General features: G+C 44.9%; 1 protein-coding gene across 1 annotated transcript in view; it reads left to right on the plus strand.

The window, feature by feature from the left end:
• LOC109924863 (aryl hydrocarbon receptor-like) overlaps window positions 1–14000 on the plus strand; it is a 137908-nt gene that overhangs the window by 88972 nt on the left and 34936 nt on the right. The window contains exon 4 of the mRNA XM_048598702.1: window positions 13802–13895. Coding sequence (XP_048454659.1) covers window positions 13802–13895 — 94 coding nt within the window. The remainder of the gene's footprint in view (window positions 1–13801; window positions 13896–14000) is intronic.

The raw sequence follows: 14000 nt of genomic DNA on the forward strand, positions 1-14000 counted from the left end.
TCTAATGATTGATTCTTGCCCCCCTGGAATAGTCAATGTAGGCTTCTGGAGACTGGCCTGAACAGCCACGGCTAGTGTGTATAATTAAATGCATTGGTTATTGAATAGCTCCAACACAGGCCTGAGAGAGTGAAGTAGCATCCACTACACTGTTGCCCATGACTATTGTCTTGCAAACACGGGACTGTCAATCCCAAATTTTAAAAACCTTGCACAGCAAATTGCAGTCAGTGTCGTCGTCTTCTGGGATGTTTCCTTCCTCAAGGGCCTGGAGGAAGGACATTAGTTACTTGCAAATGATTAATGAATGACCCATAAGTTTGTTTGTAACTGTTGTTATAAATCACTTGGGTATTCTAATGTATTGTGCAGACAGATGTATTTAAATATGAATAACACATAATGTTTAAGTGTATTTAAGTGTGGAACATGAAGCCCTCTCCAAAGTTGAATTTGGTGATCGGGGGAGCATTTGATCAGAGATTTTTCTCAAGTGCTACTTTTTGATTTTTGAGTGAAATGTTTTGGCTTTTGAAGGGTACTTTTTCATTCTCACTAACTTATTTTTTAGGAAACACTGTCAGGTGGTAACAAGCCACATGAGAAGAATTCATTAATAGCATCAACAAGTGTCAACTCTCCATTAAATTTAAAGCCACAGCACACAAGGAAATCATTCATTTCTTAGACACCTCTGTACTTAAGTTGACAAGGAGCATAAATCAGCAGTAAAATGTTTTTTTCAGAATAATTGACACAGTTCCACACCCAAAAAGCCGTCACCCTAAACACACCCCAAACAGCAAATGAACAAAGCTGCAAGTTTTTAACTTGTGATAGGTAATGGAGGGTGCAGGGTCGTGTGTATCCTTGCTCTGCCCACAAGCCCTCTGTAAAGATGCTCTTGTAACTTTGAATTGCTCCCCAAAGCCCACAAAAAGTCCACGGGCAGATTTATAATTTTATTCTTTCTTGGGATGTGAGGATTGCTGGTGCAGTTTTCAGAATAAAGATCACGAGTATCACTTCTTCCTCGCCTTCCTCCAGACCCTGAAGAGTCCTTAGGAAAGTGTCTTTATTTTCTTAGCCAAGGGTGTCAAAACCACTTTCAAATCTGGTATCAATTCTGCCAGTGATTTTTTTTTTTGGTAAAGTCTATTACTGAAAGCTGAACTAACAATCAATTCTAAGAATCAGTGAAGTTGCAGGAAGTTTGAAGCTGCTGGTGTGAAGTCAGGGGAATTCTCCTGTTCTCCTCAAACTGACCACATGAGATGCCTGTGGGATCAACACATCTGCAGAGCTGTGATTCCTCAACTGTGTAAATATTGTTAGATTTAATCTAATCCAGGACATCTGCATTGCTGTGGATTATTTTGAGCTAATCCAGGAAGTGTGGAACTGGAAGGCTGTCTACCCCCGACCTGTAGCTGATGAGGCAGCAGGTGGCAGAGTTGGAAAGGCAGAGTCAATAGATGCGAAGCTGGAAAAGTGCAGCAGTTCAGACAGCGTCCAAGGAGCAGGACAGTCAAAGTTTTGGGCCAGAACCCTTCGTCAGATCTGGGGAGGGGGAGGAGAGCCCAGAAGTAAATAGGGGGAGAGGGGTGGGGGGCTGGGGAAGGGTAAGTGAGATGGTGATAGGTGGATGCAGGTAGGAGGCTATTGTGATTGGTCTACTCCACCCTTCACACTGACCAATCACAATAGCCGCCTACCTGCATCCACATATCACCATCCCACCTGCCCTTCCCCAGCCCCACACCACTCCCACTATTTACTTCTGGGCTCCCCTCCCCCTCCCCAGTCCTGACAAAGGGTTTCGGCCTGAAACCTTGACTTTCCTGTTCATCGGATGCTGACTGACTTGCTGTGCTTTTCCAGCTTCGCATCTATTGACTCCGTTTTTCAGTGTCTGCAATCCTTACTATTTCCAAGATTTGGAAAGCCAGTGTGATAACCCAGTGCAACATCTGCTCTGATCATCTTTATTGATGAATATGTAACCCTATCTGACACTCTAGTCCAACATATATCAGTGGACTTGCATTTTTCGTGAACTTTAGCCTTTGCATTATATGTTGCTCGCTTTATAGCACTGAAACAGATCATTCTTTCTCCTAAGGCATCTTCTCTGGCTGTATTTCATCTCACCCTTTCACCGTACCCATGTGTTCTCTTCATGCTCTTGTGTTTATTTGGCATCTGCTGAATGCAAATGTGGGATTCACCTCAAATAGTTCCCTCTGGACATGGGTTCCAATTTCTCACCACTCTACGCAAAAAAAAATAAGCATTTAAGAACCAGGGGTAAGCCAATCAGACTTTGAGCACACTCCACTATTTAATGAGGTCTTGGCTTATCTTCTACTTCAATACCTCTTTCCTGACATTATCTTTTGATTTCCTTATGTAGCAATTTATCAATATGAGGCTTGAGTGTACTCAATAAGTGAGCCTCCGCAGCCCCCCCACCCCAATCCCCGGTACAGGGAATTCCTGAGATTCCCACCCTCTGAATGATGGAATTCACCTCAGCTCAGTCTGATATGACTGACCTCTTCTTCACAGTTTGCGTCCCCTGGTTCTAGATTCCACACCCGCCCCGGGGAATCTTCCTCCTGCTTCTACACTGCTGAGCCTTGAAGTGACAACCCCCCCCATCTCAGGTAAAGTGGACGGCTGGTTGAACCCAACGTCGAAAACTGCTGAACCGGCTTCAGCAATACATACTGCCCAAAAGTGAATCTTAGCTCATTTTATCGATTGGCATAAGTTTCCGCTCAGAATCAGCACCCATGATAATGCCTCTGTGGGTGTCATTTCACAGGAAACAACTAAACAACCATCAGCTTTTGATCAATGCTCTGAGTAAACAAAAGCTGTCAGTAACATGCCAAAAAGTCCCAAACATCTTGAACTGGAAGGAAGTGAACTTCAAATCAATGCAGATGTCCTTCCTGTTGCTTTACTCTCCTGATAGAAATGACACTTCTGCTCTTAACAGCTTCTGTTCTTTTAAAGTAACCGGAGATTGAATGGCGTTAGATATTGGAGGGTTAACTGGAGTTGCACTGAAATGGAGCATCATGATTCAGTTAGCTCAATGGGTGAATGTACAGTTAAAGTAAGGCACTGTGTGGAACAATATGGCGCTGTATGTATGGTATGGCACTGTTTGATACTGCACTGCATGGTATTACACAGCATTATATGGTATGCACTGTGCCGCATGGAGTAGTATTGTACTGTCCTGTATAGCATGGTATTGCATGGCATGTATGGTATGGAACGGATTGGTACTCTACAGAATGATATGATACAGTATAATATGTCATTGCCCCATACACCACAGTTTAATATTGCGCTGTATAAGATTTTATGACATGGTACTGTATGATACGGTATGTGTTTTATAGTGCAACCACAACTGGTCTCTGACCAAACGTTGGGAAGTTATTTTAAGGAGCATTTGATAGGAAAAACAGGAGGTAAGGAAATGGAGACATTTAAGGAAAGAATTCCATTGTTTGGGACTGAAACAGCTGAAGACACAGCGCCAATGAGGGAAGTGATTAAAATCAGGGATGTATGAGAGGCCAGAATTGGAGGTGCATAGACACCCCAGACTGTTGTTGGTTTGGAGGGTGTGAGAGAGAGTGTGAGATGGGAGGAGATTTCAATGATGGTGAGAATTTGAGGCCATGAAGGGAATTAAACTTGTCTTCAAAATATTGAAGTCATTGGTGATTTCTTTTAATGAAGGAGACCTGCCTTCCACTAACAGGAGAAAATTAGAGTAATAACTTAATATTTGTCAAGGAAAAATGTGAACCAAGTAAAAATCTCAGATATAATGTGTTTTTAATATACACTAACCAAACAGTAGGGAAACCATTCCATTAAGTTTTGATTTAAAATAATAGCAATGGGGTTGGACTTGGCAGCAAGAAAAAAAGATTTGACTTGTCAGTTTTGGCATTGTGCTTGGAAAAATATTGTTCCATTATTTCTTCCCTTCCATGAGTTCAGCTTTTGTAAAACTCTGTTCTCTTTACTGTAAGAATTCTTAACGATTGAACTTTGTGCCAGCAAGCAGCTCGGGATGAAAGAGATTCTTTTGCCAGTGTGTGGACCATTCATATGTAAGAGAGCTTTGTGACTCACGGATTTCCAGCTTTTATAATGTCGGAAAGTCAGAACCACCCGGGTGTGTTTACAGACCGGAAGGGCACAGTTTTACAGCAGTGGTGACATCTGCTTTTGAAACTTTCCCCATGCACTACCACCCAAACACTAAACCTCAGTTGATCAATTCTCATCTGGTGTGGTTTCAGAAAGGTCCAACATTCAGTCCCTGGCTGATTTCAGACAGCAGTTGTCCAAGTGTTAATGCCCCCTCTGACTGCTCCCCTTGCAATCCCACCCCGATCGGCAGAAGAGAAAAGGTGCTATGTTGCATCGCACTTCACCAACCTCAGGCATCACGAAAGACTTTTCCAGTTAGTGAAGCACTTGTGAAACGTTGCAGTATAGGACACTTGTAGCTGATGTACACATCGCAAATTCCCATGAATGGCAGTGGTGATAATGACCCAATCCCCTGATTTTGTGACGTTGTTTTAAGGGTAAACGTGTCTGGCAGTGGATCAGAGAGAACCCCCTCTTGGAGACAGTAAGGACTGCAGGAAGCTAGAGTCAATAAATGTGGAGCTGGAAAAGCACAACAGGTCAGACAATATCCGAGGAGCAGGGAAGATCCAAGGGATCTTTGTATTCACCCACAGAGGACAGAGGGAGCACTGATTTCACATCTCATCTAAAAGACAGCACCTCCAACTGTGCAGCACTTCCTTGGCCCTGCATTTGAATGGCAGCCTACATTCTGGTGATGAAATCCCTGGAGTGGCACTTGAGTCAGACTTTGAGTCAGAGACCAGTGCACCGCCATCTTAGCTGCAGTAAAGATGAGAAGCCATAAGGAGATCCAATCTTTGTTTTCTTGCTCTTGGAGAGGCGTAGCGGTTCAGTCCAGTTAAGTGGTTTTCTAGGCTACTTCATAGGACTGGTAAGTGATGACTATGTTGGCCTTGGCCTTGCGAGTAACATATGGACTAGATCTGTTTAACAGCAAAAGGTCTCAGCAGCTAACCACGATTGATAACGAACCATCCTTGAGCAATCATGATCGAACCAGTCAACACCCTCTACACATGCTGTGTAAATTGCTGTCTCTTTTCTAAGGTTGATTCCTTGCATCCCAGCCCTAAGATTAAAAGATTCAACTTCACGTTAATTTTAGTCAATTATTTTTATCTAGTACTGTTCATAATTATACAATATTTTTATTAGTTTATACTTTATTTTTATTACAATTATCTATAACTATGTCATGAATTATAATTACATTTGATTTATAGCATTATTGTATTTGGCATCTGCCACCGGTGATTTTAGTTTTAATAAACCAGGTTTCCATCTATCATCTCATGTTCCTGTACCAATGTTTTATTTCCCTGGTTTCAAAGAAAACAAAATTGAGTTTCTCAAACTACCACGGGGAGATTTGAGCTCCTTTTCTCCGCATTATTAATGTAGGCCTGTAAAATTGTAGCTCGGAAGCAAAACCTCCGTGCTACCAAATGTATCCCCTGTATTCTACCTCTCCTCTGCTCCCCCTTCTTGCCATTGTGTTTGACATTGGATTTGCATGAAGGCACATTCTGTGGCCATACCTCTAGTTGAGACATGGGGAATGGTTGTCTTGGTGAGGCATAAGAGAATAGTAGCTGCCAGAGAATCCTACTCCAGCAAAGGTTGTCATGAGACATCACATATAGGAACAGAAGTAGGCCATTCAGCCCATCAAGTCTGCACCACCATTCAATGAGATCATTGCTGACCTGATAATTCACAACTCCATTTTCTTGCCTTTTCCCTTGAAACCCTTGATTCTTTTAGATAGGCTAGACAGGAAGAACCTTTGGCCCTCTTGAAGGGATCAATGACCGGGGGCATAGATTTGAGATGAGGGGCAGAAGGTTTAAAGGAGATATGGGGACTACATTTTTCACTCAGAAGGTGGTTGGAATCTGGAATTCTTTGCTGTAAGGGTGGTCGGGGCAGAAACCCTCATAAAATATAAGGAATGTTTAGATGTGCACTTGTGATGCCAAGGTATGCGAGATGATGGGTCATGTGCTGGAAAATGGCAAGAGAATAGTTAGGTGGTTTCTTTGACTGATGCGGACCCGATGAGCTGAAGGGCCCTTTTCTGTGCTCTATTGACAGTATGACTTTAAGACTCTATTAAAAACCTATCCACCTCAGCCTCAAATATGCTTAATGATCCAGCCTCAACGGCCCTCTGCGGTAAAGAATTCCACAGCTTCATAAACCTCTGAGAGAGGAAATTTCTCCTCATCTCTGTTTTAAATGTGCGACTCCCTATTCTGGATTATGCCCTCTGGCCCTCAACTCTCCCACAAAGGGAAGCAATCTTTCCGCATCTACCCTGTCGCATCGTCTTTCGAGGCGGAAAGAACTAAAGGGTACACATGATGCTTATTTACCATTCCACAGAATTTTATGCTGTGGCTGAGGGTCTTCAGGTGAATTATTTTTGGGACCGTGTGCATTGCTGGCAACCATTCTTGGCAGATGGCATCATCACTCGCGTGGATTTCTGGGATGGAATGCGTGAGCCTCACCCCATTAGATCAGCAAGCGCTTGTCCAGATGCAACCAATGGTGGTTCCTCCCTGCCATTGGCGAGCTTGGGTTGGATTATCCCTGTGGCGCAGTGGCCGACAGTAAATCAACAGCCATCACTCAGTGGGAACGAAGATCAGAAGATCAGGTGAACAGGTTTTGCCATTTTGGCCCTCACCTTGCTTCGCACAAAGTAAATCCCATAGAGTGTAACTGGTGGAGCTATGGTGGGGCATTTCCATTGGGTTTAATCACAGCTCTCAGAAACAGCAAAAGACTCTCGGTTGCACAGTGGACATTTTCGAAGCATATTGACACTTATTTGGGGTGTGCTTGTGATGTTCGATTCACCCCAAGACAAAGAGATGGGCACGCAGTCAATCAGAAGCCCCAGGGAAATTCTCTGAACCTCACATTATGCTCTGGGATCTTTTAATGTCCATTTTAATGGGCTCACTGTTTAGTGTACTGCCGTGGTTCAGTCAGTAGGATTCTCAGCTCTGAGTTCGAAGGTTGTGGATTTAACCAGTTGATGTGAGCCCATGGTCCAGGCTGATGTTTGAGTGTAGTTCTGAGGAAGTGCTGCACTGCTAAAGCTGCTGCCCTTTCAATAAGACATTAAACTGACACCCCAACTACCCTCTCACATGGATGTAAAAGACAACACTGTGAAGAAAAGCAGGGGACTTTGCTTTGGTGGTTTGGACGCCATTTGACCCTCAATCGATGTCGCAAAAAAGCAAATTATCTGAGAAGTTTTGCAGTGCTCTTAGTGGGAGCTGGCTGTGTGCAAATTGGCTGTTGTTTTTTCTTAGATTGTACCCATGGCTATACTTCAAAATATGCCTCACTGGCTTTAAAACAACCAGCGGTCATGAAAGGTGCTACACAAATGCAGGTCTTTCTGCATTCTGAAGCCAACCACACAGCATGCTGTCGGTCCCACACTGGGGAACCACGAACTCAATGCTGTTTGAGCCTACATCATCTGCAGTTAGAGGTGAAAGTGTTGCCAACTAAACCAGTCTGCTATGAATTAATACAATCACAGAATGCCTCTCTACCTCCAAACAGCCCCAAGTGCTACAAAAAGCCAATTCCTTGCAAGTGAAGCTGCTGTTGTTGCTTGAGTGACGAGACTAGCAATCAATGTTTACACGTTGTCATTGGTGCTAAACTAGGCAGCAAAGTTGGGTTAGTAGCTGACAGAAGCCAGTACTGCATTGTTCTGCGCCTCAGCTTCCTCCAGGCAGATCAGTGATTCAGATCGTGAAATGTTTCAATAGGAAGCAAGTGGTGGCCAGTTGGAGTTGGGAAGTGGGAGTGGAGTGAAATGATGGCATGTTAAATAGATATTTTTATCAGCTGTTATGACATGTCTGGGGCAGATGAAACTTGGACCTCTGAACCAGAGATAAGAAAACTAGTACTGCACCACAAAAGCCTTACTGGCATGTTAAATACATTATCCTGGCTAAGGATGAATAAGGCATTAACTGATTACGTGCCCTGAGCGCAAGGGAGTCTTATGGCACAGAGGTAATGTCCCTGCCTCTTGGTTAGATGGTCTCTGTTCAAGTCCCACCTACCCCCACAAGTGTGCTATAGAAATGTTTTTATATGAAGAATGGGCACTGGGTGTTAGGAGGTGGGAGGCAGATATATGTGATGCTGCGTTGTGTAAATAAAGCAACTTTTATGGAAAGGTTATGCATTTAGTTTCAACTAAAACTTCTAGCTCAGGATCCAATTAACAGAGTCCATCCATGACACACAGGAAAGGTGGGCACAGGAGACACTGAGGTCAATAGAAAGGCTACCATTGACCTACAAATAATTAGGCTGGTATTTATTGTCAAGTGAATTCAGCCTTGTTCTAGGGAGGAGACAACAAGGTGCAGGGCTGGATGAACACAGCAGGCCAAGCAGCATCATAGGAGCAGAGAGGCTGACGTTTCGGGCCTAGACCCTTCATCAGAAAAGGGGGAGGGGAAGGGGGTTTTGAAATAAATAGGGAGAGAGTGGGAGGCGGATAGAAGAGGGATAGAGGAGAGGATAGGTGGAGAGGAAACAAACAGGTCGAAGAGGCGGGGATGGGGCCAGGAAAGGTGAGTGTAGGTAGGGAGTTAGGAAGGGGATAGGTCAGTCCAGGGAGGACGGACAGGTCAAGGGGGCGGGATGAGGTTGGTCGGTAGGAGATGGAGGTGCGGCTTGAGGTGGGAGGAGGGGATAGGTGGGAGGAAGAACAGGTTAGGGAGGCAGGGACGAGCTGGACTGGTTTTGGGATGCGGTAGGGGGAGGGGAGATTTTGAAACTTGTGAAATCCACATTGATACCATTGGGCTGCAGGGTTCCCAAGCGGAATATGAGTTGCTGTTCCTGCAACCTTCGGGTGGCATCGTTGTGGCACTGCAGGAGGCCCAGGATGGACATGTCGTCTGAGGAATGGGAGGGGGAGTTGAAATGGTTCGCGACTGGGAGGTGCAGTTGTTTGTTGCGAACCGAGCGTAGGTGTTCTGCAAAGCGGTCCCCGAGTCTCCGCTTGGTTTCCCCGATGTAGAGGAAGCCACACCGGGTACAGCGGATGCAGTATACCACATTGGCAGATGTGCAGGTGAACATCTGCTTGATGTGGAAAGTCTTCTTGGGGCCTGGGATGGGGGTGAGGGAGGAGGTATGGGGGCAGGTGTAGCACTTCCTGCGGTTGCAGGGAAAAGTGCCGGGTGTGGTGGAGCTGGAGGGGAGTGTGGAGCGGACAAGGGAGTCACGGAGAGAGTTGTCCCTCCGGAAAGCAGATAAAGGTGGGGAGGGAAAGATGTCTTTGGTGGTGGGGTCGGATTGCAGATGGCGGAAGTGTCGGAGGATGATGCGTTGGATCCGGAGGTTGGTGGGGTGGTACGTGAGGACGAGGGGGATTCTTTTTTGGTTTTTATTGCGTGGACGGGGTGTGAGGGATGAGGTGCGGGAGATGTGGGAGACACGGTTGAGGGCGTTCTCGACCACCGAGGAGGGGAAGTTACGGTCCTTGAAAAACGAGGACAACTGAGATGTACGGGAGTGGAATGCCTCATCCTGGGAGCAGATGCGGCGGAGGCGAAGGAATTGGGAATAGGGGATAGCATTTTTGCAGGAAGGTGGGTGGGAGGAGGAGTATTCTAGGTAGCTGTGGGAGTCGGTGGGCTTGAAATGAATATCGGTTTCGAGGTGGTTGCCCGATATGGAGACAGAGAGGTCCAGGAAGGGGAGAGAGGTGTTAGAGATGGTCCAGGTAAACTTAAGGTTGGGGTGGAAGGTGTTAGTGAAGTGTATGAACTGTTCGAGCTCCTCGTGGGAGCACGAGGCGGCGCCGATACAGTCATCAATGTAACGGAGGAAGAGGTGGGGTTTAGGGCCGGTGTAGGTACGGAAGAGGGATTGTTCCACGTAACCTACAAAGAGGCAGGCGTAGCTTGGGCCCATGCGGGTACCCATGGCTACCCCCTTTGTCTGTAGGAAGTGGGAGGAATTGAAAGAGAAGTTGTTGAGTGTGAGGACGAGTTCGGCTAAGCGGATGAGGGTGTCAGTGGAGGGGGACTGGTCGGGCCTGCGGGACAGGAAGAAGCGGAGGGCCTTAAGGCCATCTGCATGGGGAATGCAGGTGTAGAGGGACTGGACGTCCATGGTAAAGATGAGGTGTTGGGGACCGGGGAATTGGAAGTTCTGGAGGAGGTGGAGGGCGTGGGTGGTGTCACGGACATAGGTAGGGAGTTCCTGGACCAAGGGGGAGAAAATGGAGTCGAGATAGTTGGAGATCAGTTCGGTGGGGCAGGAGCAGGCGGAGACAATGGGTCGACCAGGGCATTCAGGTTTGTGGATTTTGGGAAGGAGATAGAAGCGGGCAGTGCGAGGTTGGGGAACGATGAGGTTGGAGGCCGTGGGTGGGAGGTCACCTGAGGTGATGAGGTTGTGGATGGTTTGCGAGATGATGGTTTGGTGCTCAGGGGTGGGGTCATGATCAAGGGGGCGGTAGGAGGAGGTGTCGGAGAGTTGGCGTCCGGCCTCGGCGATGTAGAGGTCAGTGCGCCATACTACAACTGCACCTCCCTTGTCCGCGGGTTTTATGGTGAGGTTGGGATTGGAGCGGAGGGAGCGGAGGGCTGCACGTTCTGCGGGGGAGAGGTTGGAGTGGGTGAGAGGGGTGGAGAGGTTGAGGCGATTGATGTCTCGACGGCAGTTGGAGATGAAGAGGTCGAGGGAGGGTAGGAGGCCTTGGGGTTCTAGGGAGGAATCATTTTGGAAGCATTTTAAACTCAGATCAAGGATGTAAAAAATAACAAGCTTTTCTGGGTTCTCACTGAACATTGAATACCATTATGATTTAAACAATAAAAAAAACAAAAGAATTGTGGAATCAGAAATAAAAACGGAGATTGCTGGAAAAACTCAGCAAGTCTGGTAGCATCTGTGGAGAGAATTCAAAGTTAACGTGTCAGGTCCAGTGACCCTTCTTCAGAACCAAACTATTGTTGTTGATCATTATAATTTAGATGGAATGTCCGTGAATACAAATGCATTTGCAAATGGGACTTTCAACTAAAAATATCTGAGTATGCCTGTTCTTTGAAGAAAGATCATAGACTTAACATGTTAACTCTTTTTCTCTCTCCTCACCTAATGCCTGTCCTGTTGAGTATTTCCAACATTTCCTGCTTTGGTTTGAAAACCACCGAGTTAAGATATTATTTGGTGTTTATTCATTGGGCTTCACAATGGTCCCTCCATGATTGCCTTTCACTGAGTTGATCCTTCGGAGTCAGTACTCAGTAGCTCAGGAGCTCATTATGACTCGTGGACTGTTGAGAAGGAAAGAGGAGAAATGACTGCAGTTTTTTTTTGAGTCTCTCCAAAATATCACCTTTTTCTGTTTCAAAAATATTCATTTAAAAAATTCTTTATATATACATAGTCACCAATGCAGTTTGGTTCTGTACATTAACATAACAAGGAAACAACAAACATTGGAGTTTTGACTCTGTCTAAACCAACCAAAGACATCCCTTACTTGAACAAAGCTATACATGTTGAGGGATGTACTAAAGCTTGGAGCAGCTGCTGCCATGGTGCAGTAGGGGAAGACCACTGTTTGAGGTCTTCCTGCTGAAGTTCTGTTGAGTTATTGGATCCTCCTGGTGCCTCAAATGCTTGTAAATATGGTCTCTCCAAAATATCACCTGGCCTTTTCTTTATTTCAAGCGTACATTTTATTCATAAAATGTATACCTAGTCACGTGCGCAGGTCGGTTCTGTACAGTAGCATATCAAGGAAATAAACATTGGAGTTTGACTCTATCCAAACAAACCAAAGGCATCTGTTATTTGTACAAAATTATATTTGCATGCATTTGAGGCAGTAACTTTGTGTTCCTTGATTTCTTTACTGTTCAAAAATTTATAAATTCCATTCTTGAAGACACTCTGCAGAAGAGCTTTCAAAGTCCTATGGGAGAGCGAACTCAAAACATTCACAACGCTCTGAGTATAGGCTCAGGTTGGAGGCATTCGACCTCTTGTGTGCAGCTAGTAGAAATACCAAGTGAAGTTAACAGCTAGTAGTTATTGCAATATTGCAAACTACGTACACATCACTGAACCACGTCTGTTTTTCTGGGAGTCCATGGAAGATCCATTTTCAATGTGATATCTGACATTCTCACAGCAGGATGACACACTTTTCCAAAGATTAACCCTTCAGATTCTCATACAACATTCACCTTAACCCTAAATGTCCACTCATTTATCCCAAGAGTGTGAGCCTAATTTGTGACTTTCCATCAAGGGGAAACATCCTCTCAGCATCTAACCTCTTCAGCCTTTTAAGAATCTTGTACGAAGACGCATATTCTGGTCCTGTGTTGAATTTACTAGCCGTGGTTTAAATTTAATTGTTAAATTGGAAGGTGGAACCTAAGTAGCCCACATGTTCATCTCTGAAATGTGGTTAATATAATTGGTGGTCTTTATGTTTAGAACCCAGCAAACAAAAATTCTCATTTAAAAATAATTCTCAATGCATCACCTGGCTATTGATCAAAACTGTAGGTAATGTCATATATATAGGTGCCCAAATTAATTCATAGAATGCCTACAGTGTGGAAGCAGGCCATCCAGCCCATTGAGTACACAATGACCCACTGAAGACCAATCCACCCAGACCCATCCTATCAAACCCTGCATTTCCCATGGTGAATCCACATAGCCTACACATCTCTGGACACAATGGGCAATTTAGCAAGGCCAGTTCCCCTAACCTGCACATCTTTGAATTGTGGCTGGAAGCTCACACAGGCACGGAGAGCGTGCAAACTCCACACAGGCAGTCACCCAAGGGTGGAATTGAACCTGGGTCCCTGGCACTGTGAAGCAGCAGTGCTAACCACTGTGCCACCCCTTTGTACAGGGGAGCAGCAATCATTCCCTCTCTGTGAAGGTAGCTTCAGGCACTGGTTAATTGCACTTGGCTCCAAAGTTACAAACATCAAGACTCAAACTCGGGCTGGCGTCAAGTAAGGATTTTGGTTCAGTCGATAACTCAGTTTTTGCTCCGTTCTTGCATTGCTTCAAGTGATAAAACAATCCTCATGCACTCTATCATACAGGTTGTTATCAGTGGTCCTTAGTGACAGTCTCTTGCGCATTGGTTGTGTCCTCTCCTCCCCCACCTCAACCGGCTTCCAATTTGACTTTGCAATCCACTTGTGTGATATTATACTGTATTAGTAATCTCTAATAACCAGCACTGAAAAATAATGTGATTTAATCAAAGATTTACATTAAACTGCTAGCTTGCAAATATTGTCTTTTAGACTAAGTGACTCAGCTACCCAGTGTACATCTGACCCATTGGTAAACACTCCATCAGTGTTAGATTTAGACAATGTTCAGGAAATATCTTATATTGACACAACACTGTTGCTGAATCTGCTATACTCTCAGTGTTTTCATTTGTGTTGTTCAAATCATTGATTAGTATGCACCCTATGTTGTGTTACCTGCATTTTCATTCTCAGTTTGCATTGATGATTAACACTAATTTCCAAATTGCTTTTCCTTCTAGGCTCTGAATGGATTTGTTCTGGTCGTCACAGCAGATGGACTTATTTTCTATGTTTCCCATACGATTCAGGATTATCTGGGATTTCACCAGGTCAGTAAGGAAACTCACAGAAACCTCCATTGAAACATTTTAGCTTAAAGAGGGAGGGTAGTTGAGGTAGGTAACCTCACAACCTTCAAAAAGTAACTGGATAAACACT

Source organism: Rhincodon typus, chromosome 7, assembly GCF_021869965.1.
Source record: "Rhincodon typus isolate 14 chromosome 7, sRhiTyp1.1, whole genome shotgun sequence".
In the NCBI taxonomy this organism is placed as follows: Eukaryota; Metazoa; Chordata; class Chondrichthyes; order Orectolobiformes; family Rhincodontidae; genus Rhincodon; species Rhincodon typus.